General features: G+C 41.4%; 1 protein-coding gene across 1 annotated transcript in view; it reads left to right on the top strand.

Moving 5' to 3' along the window:
- LMBR1 (limb development membrane protein 1) overlaps positions 1-22,809 on the top strand; it is a 108,533-nt gene that overhangs the window by 25,962 nt on the left and 59,762 nt on the right. Inside the window, exons 3-5 of the mRNA XM_029077776.2 lie at positions 1,403-1,442; positions 5,670-5,809; positions 16,793-16,896. Of these exons, the coding sequence (XP_028933609.1) occupies positions 1,403-1,442; positions 5,670-5,809; positions 16,793-16,896 (284 nt within the window). The remainder of the gene's footprint in view (positions 1-1,402; positions 1,443-5,669; positions 5,810-16,792; positions 16,897-22,809) is intronic.

The following is a 22,809-nucleotide window of genomic DNA, read 5'->3' as shown; positions in this document are numbered from 1 at the left end:
GGGAGAACTCTACTAAGCACTGGGAGAGTACAATACAGACAGAGCAGGTAGACATGTACCCTACTCACAACCAGCTTAGGGTCTAGAGAAAGCAATCAATTAGTGGGATTTTTTGAAGCATCTGGTGCAGAACACTGTACTAAGCACTTGGAAAAGCAAAGTAGAGTAAGTAGACCTAACAGTGCCAGGTACTGCACGGTGGAAATGCTCTAACACAGCAAGGAATAATCTTCATACACAGATAATGTGGAAAGGTTTGTCAGTTGCACATCTCCTTAATTGGCCAATCAGTCAACCAGTTGGATTTATTGAGTACTTACTGTGTGCGGAGCACTATACTAAGTGTTTGGGAGAATACAGTGCAATGAACTGGGTAGACACATCCCCACAGTCAGACAATGATAAAATCTCATTTAGCCCCAAGGATAGCTGGGTTCTGCAATGAACACTCAGTGAATATTGTTGGCTAACATTATGTATATTCAGGTCTAGGTAGAGAGCTTATGGATAGGGATCCTGACTAGTGTATCTTTAAAGTCTGAAAACGTAGATTGAGGAAAATGCTCTTCCATTTCATTATTTTAGAATCGTCTCGATTGTCAATTAAATTTACCAACACACTTGTGAATAGAGCTTAAACTGACAAAAGTTTGTAGGATTTTTTGCTCTCTCTCCACAACAAAAGTACTAAGGTTTTGAATCATATGCTCTTAATTGGCTGGCATAGGAGCATCTGCAATAAGGCCTTTTTTCTTGTTGAGCTCTTTTTATGTGCCAAGCACTGGGGTAGATACAAGATAATCAGATTGGAGGCAGCCACTGTCCCACATGGGGCTTACAATTGAAGAAGGATGGAATAGGATTTTAATTCCCATTTTAAAGCTGAGAAAACTGATTCCCAGAAAAGTTAAGTGATTTGCCTTTCGTCCCACAGCGGACAAGTGACGACTAGGATTATAACCCAGATCCTTTGACTCCCTGATCTATGTTCTTTTCCCTAGGTCATGCTGCTTTTCTATGCTGCTTTAAAGACCTGCTTATATTTTTAACTCTTTAGGGAGTAGAGGTAATGGGGTGGGAGCTTTTGGCTCTAAGCTCCTTGAGAGCAGGGATTGTCTAGCAACGTTATTCCGACTTCCCAAGTGTTTAGGATGGTGTTTTTTGCAAAGAGCCATTGATTGATTGGGAACTAGGAAGCAGTCATTTAGGCAAGAATAGAAAATGCAGAACTGGCTTTATAGTTTCCTTTACTGATATATGGATTGGGTACAAAATTCTGTGTTCTTATTTTTTCTCTATGTAATACATGAAAAAAGTTTGTGTCAGAAAATAAGGCACTGTATAAAATACAGTAGTTAATGCTTGTTTAACCGTTGTTAAATACTTGTTAATGCTTTTGCAGATGAACAAGAAGATGAAGATGCCATAGTCAACAGGATTTCGTATGTATATTCATGATTTATACATATGTTTAGAATATTGTTGAGAAAAATACAGAATATTCTAGTTGTTTAATGCAATACAAGATTCATGCGAAAAAGAACCCAAACTAATGATTATAAAGTGGTTTTGTCAAGGCAATGTCATCTTTCCAACCATTTTTATACCTTCAAATGTCAAGCAATAATGTGACCTTTACACATCCAATTTACATTCAGTCTAATCTTAAAATCTGTTTTACAAACAATTTAAATGCAAAGTCTAAAATGCTTGAAAATCTGTAACTCTGTGGGTCAGGTTTTACTTATTTTGGGTTGAAAACTTTAAATGGAAAAACTTCATTTAAAGTAATAATGAAGGTAACTAATACTTATTTAATTTTTCATGTTTTAATGCAACATTCCGCTGATGGTTTGCTAGTCAAATACATTTACCAGCACAGTAGCAGAGTTGTTTTTTTTTTAAAGCCAACTACTAAGATTTATTTTGACACATTGCATCTGCTTTACTCTAAACATCTAGACCATCCTAATGGTAATTGAAACCCATACAAGTTTAAATAACAGGAACCATATAAACAACTGTGTTTGCTTGAGCAGAAGTTGGCAGTCACTTTGAGTAGAAAGGGCAACTTTCCTTTCCTGATGGAGTGTTGCACAACAGGCTAAGTTCATTAATGTGTTTAAAACTTAGCCTAGAGGGTATAATACAGGTTATTGCCTGAGCAGGTGACCAGTCTAACAGTGCAATGTTGTGTTTTCCCTGAGGCATTTCCTCTGATTTTCTAGAAATGCGTCCTTTCATGTGAAAGCTGGGAACATTTTGCTCTTTACATATATAAAACCGATTGATCTGCAGATTTATAGGAACCTATAGATCACTTGAAATAACCGCCTGTGGAATCCAGGTACTCAAGCAGAATGGGATTGATAATACACGTAGGGCTGCCTGTGGAAGCAGCACAACCATTAACGTCATCTGTGCAAAGGCACTTCGAAGTTAACTCTGTGAAGGAGAAACTTGCTCAAAGGAGAAACTGATTCTCAGTAAAGGAATGATTTTTAGAGGTGTAGTGGTGGAGCTAGCAATAGAGTCCAGGGCCCAGGGCTCCTAGCTAGCCCAAACTTAAAGCAGCCTTCCCTGGCAGGAAAATTGGAGCCATCTTCAGTGGCCAGTTTTAAAAATCAAAGCTCAGGCCGAGTGGCCAGCAGATGGCGCCAATTGTACGTTCCAAGTCGGTGTCTTTCTCCCATATTAGTAATTTGGGAACAAAAGAAGAATATGTAGCTAAACATTTAGACCAACTTATTTGGGATTGAAAACTTGAACTTGAAAGAGAACTCATTCGCTCTCACAGCTTTGACTACCATCTCTATGCAGATGACACACAGATCTACATCTCTGCCCCTGTCCTCTCCCCCTCCCTTCAGGCTCGCATCTCCTCCCGCCTCCAGGATGTCTCCACCTGGATGTCGGCCTGCCACCTAAAATTCAACATGAGCAAGACTGAGCTCCTCATCTTCCCTCCCAAGCCCGGTCCTCTCCCAGACTTCCCTATCACCGTGAATGGCATGACCATCCTTCCTGTCCCTCGGGCCCGCAATCTCGATTTCATCCTTGACTCGTCTCTCTCGTTCACCCCACACATCCTATCCGTTACCGAGACCTGCTGGTTTCACCTTTACAATATCGCCAACATCCGCCCTTTCCTCTCCACCCAAACGGCTACCTTACTGCTGTGGGCTCTCGTTATATCCCGGCTAGACTACTGTGTCAGCCTTTTCTCTGACCTCCCTTCCTCCTCTCTCACCCCACTCCAGTCTATTCTTCACTCCGCTGCTCGGCTCATCTTCCCACAGAAACGATCTGGGCATGTCACTCCCCTTCTTAAACACCTCCAGTGGTTGCCTATCGACCTCCGCTCCAAACAGAAACTCCTCACTCTAGGCTTCAAGGCTCTCCATCACCTTGCCCCTTCCTACCTCTCCTCCCTTCTCTCTTTCTACTGCCCACCCTGCACGTTCCGCTCCTCCGCCGCCCACCTCCTCACCGACCCTCGGTCTCGCCTATCCCGCCGTCGACCCCTAGGCCACGTCCTCCCGCGGTCCTGGAGCACCCTCCCTCCTCACCTCTGCCAAACTAATTCTCTTCCCCTCTTCAAAACCCTACTTAAAACTCACCTCTTCCAAGAGGCCTTCCCAGACTGAGCTCCCCTTCTCCCTCAACTCCCTCTACTGCCCCCCCCTTCACCTCTCCGCAGCTTAACCCTCTTTTCCCCCATTTCCCTCTGCTCCTCCCCCTCTACCTTCCCATCCCCTCAGCACCGTACCTGTCTGCTCAACTGTATATATTTTCATTACCCTATTTATTTTGTTAGTGAAATGTACATCGCCTTGATTCTATTTAGTTGCCATTGTTTTTACGAGATGTTCTTCCCCTCGACTCTATTTATCGCCATCGTTCTTGTCTGTCCGTCTCCCCCGATTAGACCGTGAGCCTGTCAAATGGCAGGGACTGTCTCTATCTGTTGCCGACTTGTTCATTCCAAGCGCTTAGTACAGTGCTCTGCACATAGTAAGTGCTCAATAAATACTATTGAATGAATGAATGAACAATATTTATTTTTCGTGTTTTAATGCGACATTCCGATGATGGTTTGCTAGTCAAATACATTTACCATTCATTCAGTAGTATTTATTGAGCGCTTACTATGTGCAGAGCACTGTACTTAAGCGCTTGGAATGTACACTTCGGCAACAGATAGAGACAATCCCTGTCCAATGATGTGCTCACGGTCCAATCGGGGGAGACAGGTGGAGAAAAATAAGACAACATAATCATGATAAATAGAATCAAGGGGATGTAGACCTCATTAACAAAATAAATAGGGTAATAAAAGTATATACAAATGAGCTCAGTGCTGAGGGGAGGGGAAGGGAGAGGGGGAGGAACTGAGGGAAATGGGGCTTAGCTGAGGGGAGGTGAAGGGGGAAAGGAGGAGGGAGCAGAGGGGGAGCAGAGGGAAAAGGGGAAGCTCAGTCTGGCAACAGTACAGTACCAGCACAGTAGCAAGCGAGAAAGCTGATATTTACTTTGATCTGCAGTAAAATTTCACTAATTTAAAAATGCTTTTGTCAGAATTTGGAGTTTCAGAGACCTATGGGATTTGAAGTTAAAATTTTGCAAAATCCCCGCTTCCTTTGCTTTGGGAATAACATTAAAAATGTATTTGAGTGGTGGGTGCTAAATCCATCGAAGAAAATTCAGTTTTATTCCATTTACATGATTTATTTTCACAGTTTAGTTTTCAGGTGTTAGATTGGTAACACTTTTCACATAAATTCCACTGATTGATGAATTCACATATCAACAATTTGGACTTCAATAGGTTTATTTGCAATTGCGATTTGTTGCAGTTCTGTTAGTTGCCACAAGATGGCATGGGTTGCCAAGTAGCCTTTTAAATGTATTTTATAGGGTGCCTTGATTTATAAGACTTTTAGATTTCTTAAGTTCCCTCTTTCTAAAGCTTTAATACATTTTTGTTAAGATTTTTCTTCATAATAAAGTACCTCTTCCTTTTGCTTACCAAAAAAGATATTGGATTGAATGATTTTCAAGAGAAGCAGCATGGCATAGTGGAAAGAGCCCGGATTTGGAAGTCAGAGGTTGTGGGTTCTAATCCTGGCTCCGCCACTTAGCTGTGTGACTTTGGGCAAGTCAGCTCACTTCTCTGGGCCTCAATTACCTCATCTGTAAAGTTGGGATTAAGACTGTGAGCCCCACATGGGACAGGGAATGTGCCCAACATGATTAACTTGTATCTATCTCAGTGTTTAGAACAGTTCTTGGCATGCAGTAAGCGATTAACAAATACCACAATTATTATTATCATTATTGAGTTGGGGGAAAGTCCGAAAAAGTGATACTGAGTACTTTAGTGTAGTTTTAAAATTGAATTCTTAATAGTTTCAAAACACATCAAACACCATGTCCAAAGGAATTGACTACTTTTTGATGTAGGATTCTAGGTAATTTGAGTCTTTTAATCAGTGGTATTTATTGATTGAGTGCTTATTGTGTGCAGAGTACTGTACTAAGCATCTGGGAGAGTACAGTACAGTAGAGTCCTTAGACACTATCCCTGTCCAAGTTACTTTTAGATTTTGATTTTTTTCCCAAATCTTTATATTAACAGTATCTCTTTTTTTCCCCCCACCCTCTCTCAGGTTGTTCTTGAGCACATTTACTCTAGCAGTTTCAGCTGGTGCTGTTTTGCTTCTACCTTTCTCAATAATCAGCAATGAAATCCTGCTTGCTTTTCCTCAGAACTACTATATTCAGTGGTTAAATGGCTCCCTAATCCACGGTGAGTATTTGGGGAATAGTCTAACTAGGTTGGAATGTATACTTTGTCGTCATGTCCTATCTTCAATTCCTCCACTTCTTGAGTTGTAGGGAGAGCTGTGATAATACATTAAGGCCCTGTTAGTTTCTGATTTTGTAGTTTTATATCTTCCTAGTGCCCATAGTTTTCAAACTGTAAAGCTAAAAACCCACACTTTATAAAAATAGTTCTCATTTCAAATTTTACTTAGTATTTGTGGTCTCCAAGCAAGAGGAACTGGTACCCTTTAATATTCAATATATTATATATTCAAAGGTATTCTTGGAGAGAGGAAAGACTGTGCCAGGGAAAACAGCCCTCAAATAGGCAGTCATAATTTATCTGCACATATTGCTTATTCCTTGGTATTTTCCTTCAATCATATTTCCTGATATCAAAATAAGAATAAAGGCAAAAACACTTTTCAGTCAACTCTCTTAGTCTGTGCTCAGTATGAAACTGTATCCAGAAAGCATTTTAGAGGAGACCGGCAACCTACTGGTATGAACATGGGTTCTAATCCCAGTTCTGTCAGTTGTCTGCTGTATGATCTTGGGCAAGTCACTCAACTTCTCTTTGCATCCATTTCCTGGATCATGGATTAATTAGTTTTGTAGAAAAGTGATCTGGGCAGCAGAGCAAAGTATGGACTGGAGTTGGGAGACACAGGAGGCAGAGCGGTCAGCAAGGAGACTGTTACAGTAATCAAGGCGGGAAAGGATAAGTGCTTGGATTAACGTGATAGCAGTTTGGAGGGGAAAGAGCGGATTTCATTGATGTTCTGAAGGATGAACTGATGGGATTTAGTGATGTTGAATATGTGATTTCAATGAAAGAGATGAGTCAAGGGTAACACCAAGATTATGGGGTTGTGAGACATGAATGATGGTGTTGCTGTCTACAGTGACGGGAAAATCAAAAGGGGGACAAAGTCTGGATAAGAAGACAAGGAGTTCTGTTTTGGACATGTTAAGTTTGAGGTGTCAGTGGGACATCCATGTAGAGATGTCTTGAAAGTCGGAGGAAATAGGCGACTACAGAGAGGAGGAGAGATCAGGGTTGGAGGTATAGATTGGGGAATCATCCTCACTGAGGTGGTAGTTGAAGCTATAGGAGTCAATGAGTTCTCCAAGGGAGTGAGTATAGTTGGAGACCCAGAATTGACCATTGAGGAACTCCCATAGTTAGGGGGTGGAAGGCAGAGGAGGAGCCGACGAAAGAAACTGGAAAAGGAGTCGCCAGAGAGATAAGGAGAGGACGGTGTCAATGAAGCTGAGGTTAGAGAATGTTTCCTAGAGTTCAGATACAAAATAAACCCTCAACCAATACAGTAATAATAATATAGAATATTTTTTCTTTCCTCCACTGTTCCTGATAAGACTGAGTCTTGCATGTGAAGGCAGGATTGAAGTATACTGTGTAAATAAATGCATATGTCACGTACTACACATGTGTACCTATATGTGTATAATACACACTCAGAATATACATTTGAATAGGAGATATGAACGTTATCTCTGAACCAGGTGACAGTCAAAGCATTTACAGATGCATTTGCACATGAGTAAGACCTCTCACCTAAATCAGCAGTTAAATTAGGAGAACCTTTTATAATTAATTTGAGAATCTGAGCTTCATGTGAAAAAGGATCCAGCAGAGGTATAGCAGGGATAAACATTTGGCAGTAATTTGAATTCCTTCAAGTCAGTTCTAAACAAAGACTATCTCACTGGGTATTGGGAAATACTGCTATTTTTCATTTATTAAAAGCTAAGTGTCTTTTTACTTGGAAAAATAAATCCAACTCTCGAGGTATAAAGCTAACTTGTGAAGAAAAATAGTGACTATCACCTGACCTAATAAAAAATTAGAGGTAGCCTGTTCCAGTTAATATGCACCCTGGAGAATGATGGGAATTAAAATTGGGACACTGAAATTGGGACTCCCAAGCTACAGAAAAAGGTGAACAACTAGCCCAGGTAGGTGGATATCAATTTTATAACTTGCTACACTTCAGGGTTTATCTGCAAATTTTTCCTATGAAGACGTTCATTTTTTTTTTCTTTTTTATGTGCTTCATGTTCTCCAGAGTTGTAGCACAAAAGCTGTGAATACCACACACTGCATTTATATTGCTGGTTCTTGGTCCCAACTCTTATCTCTTTAGCAATACAGAGGACCTGAGTTTTGATCCCGACTCTGCCCTTTGCCTGCCATGTGGCCGTGGGCAAATCACTTAACTTGTCTGTACCTTGATCTTCTCATCTGTAAAATGGGGATTAGCCTCTCCTTTAGACTCTGAGGCTCATGTGGAACAAGGACTGTATCCGATCTGATTTTACTTTTAATTACACCAGCATTTAGTACAAAACTTGGCACATAATTAAGCACTTAACAAATAGTTATCATTTGCACATCGCGTACTCAGATGTCTTTAGAAAGCTTGATTCGAAACTGAAAAACAGCCACCTCTACACAGTTCAGTTAAGAGAGTCAAATGGGCACATCAGGCACCAAAAGAAGGCTTTTCAAATTTTAGAGAACTCTAATGGCTGTAAAACAATTTGTCAAGCAACACAGTTGCTTATATTCATTCTCTGCTGATCCAGATAATTGAGGCCTATAACCTTAAAGGGATATAGCGTCGCCTTGATGGTAGGGACATTGCACATTAAAGTCCTTTTGGCTTAGGGTGGTATTTTAATGACAGATGCCAAGCAAAGAAATAGAGGGGTAAGCTGTTCCTTCAATTTTTAATATAGTTGTGGATGACTCATCTATTTAGAGACCCGAGCCATGCCTGCGTTAAGGACCTGGATTTCTCTTGTAATTTAACACAGCTAATGATTTATGATTCATTAGCTAATTAACGAGGGATTTGCCACTAGTATTTTTTTTTTCTCACAATTCAATGGAGTAGAATAGAAAAAATTTTAGGTTAAATATGAGACTGTGTATCAGAAGTCTCCTAATTGGACTAGAAGTCCACTCAGTACCTGGAGACAGGGATCCTGGCAACTCTGCACTCCCCCCATGACTAGCCTGCCAAGGCTCTGAAGGCCATCCTGAGTCACCCAGCATATTTAGAGGAGGGGAAATAGAAAAGCCTGAAATTGATTCAGTCAGTCAGATGACTATACTGGAGTCAGGGTTCTTGAGTGGGCTCAGTCCTAGATCCATTGGTAAGAAGGGTCATATCAGCCTCCTTGCTGACCTCCCTGACTCTTGTCTTTCCCCTCTCCAGTCTATACGTCACTTTGCTGCCCATATCATTGTTCTGCAAAAACGTCCAGTCCATGTTTTATTGCCATTGTTCTTGTCTGTCCGTCTCCCCCGATTAGACTGTAAGCCCGTCAAACGGCAGGGACTGTCTCTATCTGTTGCCGACTTGTTCATCCCAAGCGCTTAGTACAGTGCTCTGCACATAGTAAGCGCTCAATAGATACTATTGAATGAATGAATGAATGTTGCCGCACTCAGGAGCCTCCAATGGTTGTCTATCCACCTCCGCATTAAACGGAAGCTCCTTACCATTGACTTAAAGCAATCAATCACCTTGCCCCTTCCTACGTCACCTCGCAACTCTCCTACTACAACCCAGCCCCTACTCTGTACTCCTCCAATACCAACCTACTCACTGTACCTTAATCTTGTCTGTCTCGCTGCTGACCTCTGGCCTGAGGTGCCCTCTCTTTTAATTTCAAACAATTACCCTCCTCACCTTCAAAGCCTTATTGAAGGCACATCTCCAAGTGACCTTCTTCAACTAAGCGTGGCTCAGTGGAAAGAGCATGGGCTTTGGAGTCAGAGCTCATGAGTTCGAAACCCAGCTCTGCCACTTGTCAGCTGTGTGACTGTGGGCAAGTCACTTAACTTCTCTGGGCCTCAGTTACCTCATCTGTAAAATGGGGATTAAGACTGTGAGCCCCATGTGGGACAACCTGATTCCCCCGTGTCTCCCCCAGCGCTTAGAGCAGTGCTCTGCACATAGTAAGCGCTTAACAAATACCAACATTATAAGTTCTCATTTCCTCTTTTCCCACTCCCTTCTATATTGCCCTGATTTGTTTCCTTTATCCACTGCCTCCCCCCCCCCCATAGCACTTATATACATGTCCATAATTTATATTAGTGTCAGTCTCCCCTTTTGGACTGTCAGCTTGTTGTGGGCAGGGAACCTGGCTTTACAGAGTTGTATCGTACTCTCCCAAAGTCTATTATCCTGAACATAGTAAGCACTCAAATGTGATTATTGATCATATGATAGGTAATTAAAAGTCAACTGCCAAATTGTCAGGTGGTGGTAGATCCATTTCTGATGCCCAAGAGTCCAGTGGTCAATATTTAGAGGCCAAGTTGGTCAAGCCAGCATAGGTCTTGGGGGGGAAAAAACATAATCAGGAAGGAGCATGCAGGCAGAGGAGATGCTCTCTCAGCAACCTAGTTTGAGTCAGCTTCTGTTCTGGGCCCAACTCACCTCTGGGTGAGATCCTGCTGACATAGTTCTTGGGTGGTGGTGAGGAAAGGGTGTCCTGCCCTTGTGGCAGCTTTGTTGATGAAGTGGTCTAGGCAGGGGCTGACCTGGTGAGCTGCATGGTTGAACCATCCTGATCTAGGCAGAGGGAAAGTAAGACCCATCCAAATCATATGGCAGATAAAATATACCAGCAGGTGCCATTTGTCAACAGTGTGGTTTTGCAATCTGGAGTTCATAGATGTGACTTTAAAATAATAGTTAAAACATTGGAACAAAACCAGGCATTTGCTTAGTACTCATTTCTTTCTTTTCACGTATTTTTGACATATTGAGTTTCAGATGGTTCCTATCAACAATAGAAAATAGAACTCCCAGGTTTGCTTTTTTTGACCAGTCCCTTGGAGTTACCCTTGTTTAATACTGTCAGTGTCAGGTATGCTGACAAGGGAACAGTCTTTATGGGTGTCCAGTGGAACCGTGGGTCCTTCATTGTCCTTTTTAGTCATACACATGTACCTATATGCCGTCGTTGCTGTCGGTAACTACATTTGGAAAATGGAAAAACAAAAAGTTCATTTTACAAATGAAAATGATTCCCAAATTAAGGGAACTTCATATACAATCACCCTGGACCTATTGTTTGTAGTTGGTCAGGATGCACTGAAACTGCTGATGTAGAAGCAGTCTGGCCTAAATGATAAAGTGCAGGCCCAGGGAGTCAGAGATCTGGGTTATAATCCCGGCTCTGCCACTTGTTTGCTCTTCTCTTGGGCAAGTTACTTAACTTCTTGGTACCTTAGTTACCCCATCTTTCAAATGGGGATTAAGACTGTGAACCCTTCGTAGGACAAGAGCTGGGGAAGCAGTGTGGCTGGGGAAGCCGCATGGCTCAGTGGAAAGAGCACGGGCTTGGGAGTCAGAGTTCATGGGTTCGAAATGCCTGGAGAATTTCTCAAGCCAACCAGCGGGTCCAGCCGCTGATATTTTGGGGAGGGAGGAGTTGTGGCTTTTTAACTCCTCCTTACCTAAATGCCGTCAGTATCTCTTTGGGCAGATCATGGTTACCTATAGGACTAAAGTTCTGCCTCTTTGTCTCTCTTCCCGGCCCTTTTGACTCTTTTTCCTCTCTCCTCTGGCTCTACTTTCTCTTTACCATAGATTGTCTCATCTCCCGGAGCCAGTGTGCCAGAGGGTGTGTGTGTGTGTGTGCGCGTTTGCAGTGTGTGAGATTGTGAGTCTGGGCCTATCTGTGGGAGCATGTCTCTCTACCCCAGTGCTTCACACGTAGTAAGGACTTAATACCACTACTGATTCTGTAACTTATTCAGAAACGGATAATTCTTTTGGTTTTAGATGAGAAGAATATGTTCAAAAGAAAGAGTCTTTTGGAACCTCGATCAAATGGGTTCTAATGAAGAATAGGCAATAGTCCATTTTCATTATTAGTTTAAATCTATTAAAAGATTCACGAGAAAGTGTTTTGGAACGTTTTATGTAAATCCAGCAGGTGGTGCTGTAACTTAATGCAACTTGAGAGTAGATGGCACTACAGGTTTATTTTCAAGGTAAAAGTGATTTAGTAAATGATTTCTTTTATGCTCACATATCTCATTTTTCTTTTAAAATGGAGTCTCTTTGAAAATTCAACAGAGCTGACCAAAAGACCAATTGACATCATGATACCTTCCAAATTTTGCCCAAATGTTGAGAAATGAAAATCTTTCTTTTGACTATAATGCCCTTTTTAGAAAGAGAATTTCACTATAGGTATATTACATAATGACCTCTAAATAATAGTTGATTGTTTTGCATAGGGTGCAGATTTGAAAGTACTGAGTGTTGGATATCACAAAATAATAGGGTCATAGGTTTTGGGGTGAATACTTCCTATAGTATCATTCCCTGCCACAACAAGTTTACAGTCTACAGGGGGAGACAGACTTCCCATGTTTCTCATAACCATTAATTCAGCAGAAGTGGCACTATAAAATTTAGACAGTGTATTATTTTAGCCCCTATTTTAGTTTCCAATAATTTTTCCAATTTGTCAAAGCAGGCCCTTCTCTTAACTAATTTGTAAGGAGGAACATGAGGCCAATTTGCTGCTTGCTCCCTTCGTGGAACTTGCATTGATATCTATCGGATTGCATTGCATAGAAGGTAAATATTTGTTCTATTTCCTCTAGAGAAGCAGCGTGGCTTAGTAGTAAGAGCACGGACTTGGGAGTCAGAGGTCATGGGTTCTAATCCCGGCTCCGCCATTTGTCTGCTGTGTGACCTTGGGCAAGTCACTTAACTTCTCCAGGCCTCAGTTTCCTCATCTGTAAAATGGGATGACCTGATTACCCTGTATCTACCCCAGGGCTTAGAAGAGTGCTTGGCACATAGTAAGCGCTGAACAAATGCCATCATTATTATTATTAAACACATGATGAGAAATTTCAGTTTTGAGAGTTGACAGCTCCCTCTTTCTCTGATCATTCCTTTCTCCTTGAAACTGTCAGACCTGTGGTATTGCTGACATGATATTCACCTGATTGTGCTCCTTACCCTCTGGCTGTTCCCTCTATTTCCTTTGTTGGCTCCTCTTCAACCTCCCATCCTCTATCAATGGGTGGCCTTTAGAACTCTGTTATGGATTCCCAACTCTTCTCACTTTATATGCACTTTCTTGGAGTTCACCCATTCATTGGGCTTCAACTACCACTTCTCTGCGAATGACTCCCAAGTCTACCTAAACCCTTGACTGGATCCATTTTCCATAATGACACTTGGCACATGTCCCCGCTTCACAAAAACCTCCAGGGGTTGCCCATTTTACCTCATATCCAGCAGAAACTCCTTATCACTGACTTCAAGGGTCTCCACCAGCTCTTCCATTTTACCTAAGCTTAAGGGGAAGCAGCGTGGCTAAGGGGAAGCAGCATGGCTCAGTGGAAAGAGCATGGGCTTTGGAGTCAGGGCTCATGAGTTCGAATCCCAGCTCTGCCACTTGGCTGTGTGACTGTGGGCAAGTCACTTAACACCTCTGTGCCTCAGTTCCCTCATCTGTAAAATGGGGATTAAGACTGTGAGCCCCACGTGGGACAACCTGATTCCCCTATGTCTACCCCAGTGCTTAGCGCTTAGAACAGTGCTCGGCACATAGTAAGTGCTTAACAAATACCAACATTATTATTATTATTATTACCTAACAGTTCTCCTCATCCAGTTCATTCAGTTGTATTTATTGAGCATTTCCTGTATGCAAAGCACTGTACTAAGGGCTTGGGAGAGTAAAATATTACAATAAACAGATACATTCCCTGCCCACAGTGAGTTTACAGTCTACAGTTCTCCTTAATTTACACTCTCGACCCCTCCCAAGACCACCTTCTAAATATTCCTCCTGACTATCTCACCTCTGGCACCTTGCTGACACCTTTTCCCCTGCCTGGGACTCCCTCCTCCTCCATGTCTGCCAGACCACAGCTCTCCATGTTTTCAAAACCATCCTAAAATTTCATCCTCTCCAGGAAATTTTCCTAATTCTCTCATTCCCAAGTCATGTCAATAACCATCCTTAGGACTTAAGTATCTGTACCCTTTGCTATGGTATTTGTTAAGATCTTAGTATGTGCCAGATACTGTAGTAATAATGATGATGATGATAATGGTATTTGTTAAGTGCCTACTATGTGCCAAGCACTGTTCTAAGCACTGGAGTAGATACGAAGTAATCAGGTTGTCCCATGTGGGGCTCAGAGTCTTAATCCCCATTTTACAGATGAGGTCACTGAGGTACAGAGAAGTTAAGTGGCTTGCCCAGGTCACACAGCAGACGAGTGGTGGAGCAGGGATTAGAACCCATCTCCTCTGAGTCCCAAGCCCGTGTTCTTTCCACTAAGCCATGCTGCTTCTCTTACTAAGTGCTGAGATAGATGCAAGCTAATCAAATTGGACACAGTCCCTGTCCCACATGGAGATCACTGTCTTAATCCCCATTTTACAGATGAGGTAACTTGAGACCCAGAGAAGTGATGTCTGCTTGGTGACCTTGGGCAAGTCACAAGTGGCAGAGCCTGGATTATAACCCAGGTCCTTCTGACTTCCAGACCCTTGCTCCATCCACTACACCATGCTGCTCATTATCGTGTGTCTTCTCCAGTGCTTTGTCACTTAGGAAACATTTAATAAATATCATTATTATTATGGGGTGAATAAAAAGCACTGCCAGTATTGCAAGTTTATAAAATTTCCTTTAAGGACTCAAAATCTGAAAGAGAATTTCATGAGTCTATCTGGGAGGTAATTTCAGCTGTACAAGAAAGAGGCCACATTTCTCGAATTGGTCTACAAAGTGAATTTTAAAACTTTGTAAGCCTTGAAAATTACTGGTGCACACATTCTCAGGACTTCTTTTTTGAGTATTCATTCTTACTGCTTTGCAGCTGAGAGGAAAGGTCAGTCACTTGCATCAGGAGGCTAGGCAAAATGACATTTCAGTATAGGATCATTTTTAAGAAACTTGAACCAATTTTCAGTGGAAGATGTTTTTAAGTTGAGAAGGATGTGCTTTCTTCATACTTGCAAAATTTAAAAATGATTTGAAGGTGAGTTCTTGGTCTAGAAAAATTCACGATTAAAAACAGCTCATGTAGTTTTAATACAAAAGAAACTGGAGACATAGAGAAGTTTTTCAGCATTATTACCTTTACAAGTTGGTACAGCCAAAGGGCTTAATTTGTATTTTAAAGTCATTCAACGTGGCATTATTCCCCAAGATGTACCAATCCATTTTTTTCTCACTGAGATTTATAAAAATGATATTGCTCTTTTGTCAATATTTTTATAGAGTAAGGAGCTTTTGTTTCAAAGGGTTAAGCATGCTTTTTTGGTGAACTACAAATCTATACTCTCCTCTCAAACTCTGTTCATATTTGACAATGTTGGAGAGCTTATCCAATCAGATTCCATCCATGGTACTGTTTCCTAGGTAACTAACACTCAGCCACAGAAAGTATCAGCACGTAGCGGAAACAAATGAAGGGAAAAATTTAGCCTTTCCTCTGCAGCCCAATCTAAACAATATAAAAAAGCTGTAAAATAACATGTTTTATGTTCACAAGTGAACAAGGAAGATTATCTGATGTGAGATTTACCCCCTAGAGTGTGTAACAAATCAAAATTATTAATGCTGTTAATGAAAAAAATGTTGTTGATTTGGATGTCCATAGGCCGGTAGGTTTATACTGTGCACACCCAAGACGTAAGATATGGCTCCTGTCCGTTAGGAGCTTACATGATAAGAATGCAAGATGAACAGATGTGCATTCTTTCTCCGCATTTCTTATCTAAGCCTTGAGTTAATTTTTATGCAAACAAGAGATGGAGAGCTAGAATGTATCCACCCCCAAATCAAAGCCAGTCAAAACAACCACCCCTCGATTAACACTCCAAAAACTAGTGTTTATTGTTTATTATGTATTAAAGTATATCTCTATTTTAGTCTTTGTCATTGCTTTCTACTGACATACAGCGAATAGATAGTTTTAACTTAAATGCTCCTTTTTGAAATGAAAACAGTATAAAAGGCAGCATGTATCACTCTGTAATATACATTTTTACTTTTTGATTGGTACCTCTTCCCTGTTCTGGCCATTATCTGCTCAGCTTGTGGTCTGCATTTTACTTGATGGAAATTATTTGACTGGGTTGTCATTTCTTTCCTTTTTTTCCTTTTTTTTTGGGATCAGTGTTTGATTGAAGTCTCTAACTGAAAGAGGGAGTCTCACCCTGAAAACTTAATTAAATTTGTGAGATGTTCTTATTTGCTTTTCATTAGCAAGATTATGATATTTGTTTTTTGTGATATTAAATTATGCGAGGACTTGTAGTTCTTATGCAGTCAGAAACCAGGAGACTTAGAGCAATTCCAGGGGCATTTGGAACTAGGGCTGTTGATTTAAGAGGTGATAAAAACAGGTGTAATTTGCCATTTTAACTTAAAAAGCCTTTTGTGATTTAGGCTTTGATTATCTTAGTGATCATTCCACTGTCATCCTCTCAGAACTAATTGCAAGTGGCCACTGATGATTTCAGGATTCATTCATAAGGGAACCAGAAGAGTGTGTTTTTTCTTTTATAGAGAAGATTTGCGTCTTTAAAACTTCAGTTCTTTCAAAATTAACAATTTGGTTATGGTGAAAATGGGATATTTTTTACTATCTGATCCTATTCGACAGTGGATTTTGATATTTCATTGCTTTGTCTTTATATCAGCTTGTCCCGGTACAATGTTGAAGGCTTTATATAAAAGAACTACCACTTTGTCTCACAAAAATCCAAATGAATTAGGAGATTTTGTTATTTGAAATAGAAGTCCTTGACTAAAATGTGTAAATAACGGCAATTGGGAAGATCTTTTTCCTTTTAGATTTCTGCAGTTTTATATAGAAGTAATCAAATCTTGTCTTATTTTTCCACCTACCCCATTTTTTTTTTTGTAGGTTTGTGGAATCTTGCCTCACTCTTTTCCAACCTTTGTTTGTTTGTGTTGATGCCCTTTGCCTTTTTCTTTCTGGAATCGGAAGGTTTTGCTGGGCTGAAAAAGGTAGGTAAATGACTCCTGTTTCTTAAGTGTATTTTTGTTAAATGAAGAAAATCTGTAAGATTGTCCTGGAAATAAGTTATTTTTTATTTAGCCAAAAATGAGTATTATTTACTCACTAATTTGTTTAATAAACAAATTAAGTCATGATGAGGGTGTTTTAAGTGTGCAGGTAGAACACATCTTTCAGTTTTTGAGGTCATTCAAGTTTTGGAGGGTTTTAGAGTTTTACTACAACCATAAAATTCAGTGACTCCTTTGTGTGTGGAATAGAAGGCCCTGTTGCTATGTAAGGTGAAAGTGTCAGGTTCTTGGAAGTTTGGAAATGAGTGAACAGAGAACTGTAGGAAAAATCTGTAACCCAAAGAAAAAATAAAACCTGTGTACATGTATTTGCCTTTCATTTACTTTAAAAATTGAATTTGTAAACATGAGGCAAATGGAGGAGCAAATTTCTTACTTTTAAATGTATTAACTGCTCAGTACAGTGCTCTGCACCCAGTAAGACCTCAGTCAATACCATTAATGATTACTGCCTCATAATGGTTTCATGCAGTGGGATTTAAAAAAGTGTATGAAGCAACTCTATCAGAGAGAAAGGAAAATTGAAGGTCAAGGTGTAGTTACAAATTGAGAAACAAATCATGATTAACGTTAGCAGCATTTATTTAACTCTATTTGGTAAAATAAGTGCTGGAAAAGAAGTATATAGATGAGATATCACAGTCCCTGGCCCCCAAAGGGCTCACAATCCCATTGACGCCTGAAACTTAACATGTCCGAAACAGAACTCATCATTTTTCCACCCAACTCTTGTCCTCTTACCACCATCCTCCCCACCCTACAAGCCTTATGACCTTGTTTTTTCCTCAACTCATCTGTCTCATTCAACTTGCATATTCAGTCTGTCACCAAATTGTATTGGTTCTACCCTCACAACACCTTTAGGATCTGCCCTTCCTCTCCATCTGAACTACAGCCATACAGATCCAAGCACTTACCATATCCCACCTGGACTTCTTCATCAGCCTCCTCACTTACTTCCCTGCCTCCCGTCTCTCCCCTCTCCAATCCATACTTCATTCTGCTGCTTAGATCATTTTTTTCCATCACAAAGTCCACGTCTTCACGCTCCTCAAAACCCCCCAATAATTGCTCATCCATCTCCACATCAGCCAAACTCCTTACCATCAGCTTTAAGGCATTGTCAGCTCTTCCCCTCCCACCCTACCTTCCTGATCTCTTACTACCACCCAGCCCACACTCTTCACTACTGTAGTACCAACCCACTCACTGTTCCTCGATCTCGTGTCTTTCCGCAAACCCCTCACCTGTGTCTTCCCTCTGGCATGGAACTCCCCCCCCCCCCCATCTTCAAAGCCCTGTTGAAATCATATCACTACCAAGAGGCCTTCCCTAATTAAGCCTTCCCTTCTGCATTGCTTATTCACTTGGAGCAGTACACCCCTTAAACACTTTGATATTCACCTCAGCCCCACCGTGCTTATGTACCTGTCCTTATACTCTGACATTTCCACTATCTGTAATTTCTTTTAATGTCTCTCTCCCCATCTTCTCTGTAAGCTCTTTGTGGGTGAGGATTGTGCCTATCAAGTCTGTTGTATTGTGCTCTTCCAAGCACTTAGTACAGTGCCTTATACACTTAAGCCCTTAATAAATACCACTGATTGATTGAAGGTGAGGTGTAAGTTGGTGCCTTATGGAAAACGAACCAAAAGCAAAGACCTGGATGAAGATAAACCCAAAGGGAGCTGCTGGATTTTGGGCTCCTCATGACTTGACTAGTGATAGCCACAAATCACAACTGCGGACTCAGTGGTGATCTTTCCAGAGGGCTGCAGTTTAAACCATCTAAGAATATGAGCATGGTCTAGTGGAGAGAGCACGGGACTGGAGTTCAGGAGACTCAGCCTGGTTCTCCTCTTGGCTATGTCACTTGCCCGTTGGGTGACCGGAGTGCAGATCTCTAAACTTTTGCCACAATTTCCTCATCTGTTAAATGGGAGTAAAATATCCACTCTCCCTTCCTCTCAGAGTCTGGGCCCCAAGTGTGCAATCTATTTATCTTGTACCTACCCTGATGCTTAGTACCATGTATGACACAGAGTAAGTGCTTAACAGTTAACACTAGTTTTTGTTGTTATTAATTTCAGTAACCTCTCTGTCTCAGTTTTTTCTTCTGTAAATTGAGAATAAAAGACCTGTACTCCATATGTCTTAGATGGTGAGCCTGGTGTGGGACAATGACTGATACCTTTTAACTACCCAAGGGCTTAGCACAGTGCTGAGCGTTGAATAGCTAGCATCATCATTATTATATGAGGCAGAGTAGCAATGTAGATGGGCCTTCAGGCTGTCCATGTTCCCTGACTCAGTCAGATTTAAACCTAGGCAGAACCTGCTGTTTTACTAATTTCTTCTTTGGTTTCCCAGGACCTGTGCCTCCCCTAAAAATGTTGAATCTGAAATCCGGAGATACCATAGAAACTAGCTAAGAATCGGAACATGCTGGAATCTGCTAAGTCAGAGGGTGGTTTTATATGGTTCTTTGCCATTCATTGCGTGTAGTTGCAAAGTGGACAGTATTAGTGGTATTTAGTAAGTGCTTATTGTATGCCAAACACTGTGAGTGCTGGGATAGACTCAAGGCGAATAGATTGGACACAGTCCCTATCTCTGATGGGTTCACAGGAAGTAGGAGGGAGGGAGAAAAGGTGTTTCATTCTCATTTTCCAGGTGAAGAAACCGAGGCCAGTCAATCAGTGGAATTTACTGAGTGCTAACTGCATGCAGGACACTTTACTAAGTGCAGAAGAAAGTACAAAATTATATAGCTGGGGAAGAGTTGGCGAAGAAGAATTTAAGTGACTTGCCTTAAGATCACATGGGAATGCAGTTGCCACCAGGGGTTCAGGTCTGTCCCCTCCCTGAAAAGGAAGTGGAGCTGGATCTTTTTGGATCTGGCTTTAAAATATTTAATATTTTAAAAATATTAAGCACTTCATCTGCCGCAGCTCCTGCTGCTGAGTTCTGTGGAGTTTCTGGCCCTGGGAGGAGAATGCAAATGAGGGGTGGGATTAGGGGACCTACTGGGAACCCCTTAGGATCGGCTAAACCTAGGCATATTTCCCCAAGATGGCACCCTTGACACCAGCACATCCAGCATGCCCAATGCAATGCCTGGGCTGTTATGTGTATCTTCTAGTCCAGAATTTGAGGGCTCTCAGAGTTCAGTAGTCACCCCCATTGTTTGAACTAGCCCTCGGGCTTTACGGGACCTTTAAAATAACTTAGTTCTGAATGCATTCCTGCTATTTACTGAGCAGTATAGTAAACATTTTGATATTTGAAAAACAAGGCCTGATCACTGCCTTCTCATATCTTTTTGCTTCCAGGATATCAGTACATGGGTGTACCACTGGCGCCTCAAGCTCAGTAGCTCCCAAACTGAATTCCTCATCATCCCTCCCAAGTCTTTTCCCTTCCCAAGTTTTCCATCACAGTCATTGACCCTGCTATCCTCCCCGTCTCTCAAGCCTGTGACTTTGGCATCCTCCATGGTGCCTTGCTCCCCTTCTACCCATATAACGAATAGGTCACCAAACTCTGTCAATTCTTTCTTCACCACATTTCCAGAATTTCCTTCTTCCTCTCCAACCAAGTTGCCACCATACTGGTCCAAGTACTTGTCATATTTCAAATTGTCTGTGGCACCAGTCACTGTCCTCATCAGTTCATTAGTCACTCTGATGCCTTGATCATTTTTGTAAAGCATTGTTTTGTCCTCCTTTTCCCACTCCTCAAAAACCTCCAATGGCATCCTATTCCTCTCTGCACCAAGTAAAAAACACCCTAGCTTGCCCGTTTCGCTCCTCTCAAGCGAACCCACTCAGTGAATCTCATTCTTGGGTCTCTCACCACTGACCTCCTGTTTATGCCTTCCTTTGGCCTGGAAACCCCTCCCCCTTCACATCCAGCAAACCACTGTTATACCCATTTTCAAGGCTCTTCTGAAATCACATTTCTTCCAGGAGATCTTCCGCACTTAATCTTTCATTTCCCTGTCCGCTTTCTCCTCTGCTGCCACTTGATCCCTTTGGTGTCACCTAAGCATTTGGATACTCACTCCCACCTTCTCGTTCAAGTAGCAGTTATGAATTTATATTCCAACCGTGGCCTCCCCCTTTTAGTTTATTTTAATATAATAGTAATATTGGTATTTGTTAAGTGCTTATTATGTGCAGAGCACTGTTTTAAGCACTGGGGTACATACAGGGTAATCAGGTTGTCCCATGTGAAGCTCACAGTCTTAATGCCTTAATGTCTTAATGTCTTAAAGTCTTAATGAATCAGTCTTCATGTACAGATGAAGTAACTGAGGCACAGGGAAGTTAAGTGACTTGCCCACAGTCACATAGCTGACAAGTGGCAGGGCTGGAATTCAAACCCATGACCTCTGACTCCCAAGCCCGGGTTCTTTCCACTTAGTCACGCCGCTTCTACCTGTCTGTCTTCCCCACTAGATTGTAAACTCCTTGAGCTCAGGGATGGTGTTTGTCACTTCTCTTGTCTCCTCCCAAGAGCAGTGGTCTGCAGAGAGTAAATGCTCAGTAAATGCAATTGATTGATCAAAAGCTACATGTCATTCATTCATTCAATAGTATTTACTGAGTGCTTACAATGTGTAGAGCACTGTACTAAGTGCTTGGAATATACAAATCGGCAACAGATAGAGACAGTCCCTGCCCTTTGATGGGCTTACAGTCTAATCGACTCTTTCAACATGGCTCTTTCAACATGGGCTTGAATGTCCTCCATTTTTTGAAACTATGTCAAAGAACACAGGAGTAGTACTTGAATTCAACCGTGGCTCAGGGGATGCAGGCAAGCATAGCCTAGGCATCAAACACTTTAGCAGACAGAGCCTCACATTCAATCTGAGTCATTACCCTGGATTCTTGGGAGTTTACAGCTCAGGCTTCAGTGGGGCCAGCTGAGTTATTCCCCCCTGCACTATGACCAAGCACACTGTAGTGTACGTGGGCAGGGTTCTGAAGTATCAAGCAGAGTGGCTCAGTGGAAAGAGCCTGGGCTTTGGAGTCAGAGGTCATGTGTTTGAATCCTGACTCTGCCTCTTGTCAGCTTTGTGATTTTGGGCAAGTCACTTCACTTCTCTGGGCCTCAGTTCCCTCATCTGTAAAATGGGGATTAAGACTGTGAGCCCCACGTGGGACAGCCTGATCACCTTGTAGCCCCCCAGCGCTTAGAACAGTGCTTTGCACATAGTAAATGCTTAACAAATACCATCATTAATTGTCTTCCCTGTAAGGTGACTGAACAAACCTCAAATTTTGCACTGCTGCCTCAAGCCCAATCTAAGTCCTCTTCAGGCCATAGCTAAATGATATGTAGAGAAATACATAAGTGCTAATGGTAATGATTATCATCACCATCATTAATAAATATTTGAGTGCCCATGGTGTAGATTGTGGTACCAGGTGCATGAGGAGAGGTTAGGGAGGTTAATCAAGAGACCCACATACATAATACATTAAATACAAAATGATAATTACAAGGATCAAGCAAATTTTTTGTATACTCTTTATACAGGCAAATTTAATAGAACAGTTTGAGTTTGAAGTTCCTTCTCTTTAAAAGTTTGATATTAACTTACACTTTAATAATCAAAGTGTGAACTTTGTGTGTAAAAATACCTACTCTCATGTGCATAATCTGGAAGAAATTAAAAAGGAAACATGTTAGCAGAACAGCCAATTGGAAGTCTTTTCTTTCTCCAGTCACTTCCCTGACTGTCAGGATTAACAAATGCAGGAGCTTTTATAGGCTCTGACCTTGGCAAAAGTCAGTTAATTTTGTCCGTGTTAGGATGACATC

The sequence above is a fragment of the Ornithorhynchus anatinus genome, chromosome 13 (genome assembly GCF_004115215.2).
Source record: "Ornithorhynchus anatinus isolate Pmale09 chromosome 13, mOrnAna1.pri.v4, whole genome shotgun sequence".
In the NCBI taxonomy this organism is placed as follows: Eukaryota; Metazoa; Chordata; class Mammalia; order Monotremata; family Ornithorhynchidae; genus Ornithorhynchus; species Ornithorhynchus anatinus.
This window is presented reverse-complemented; position numbering and strand designations above follow the sequence as displayed.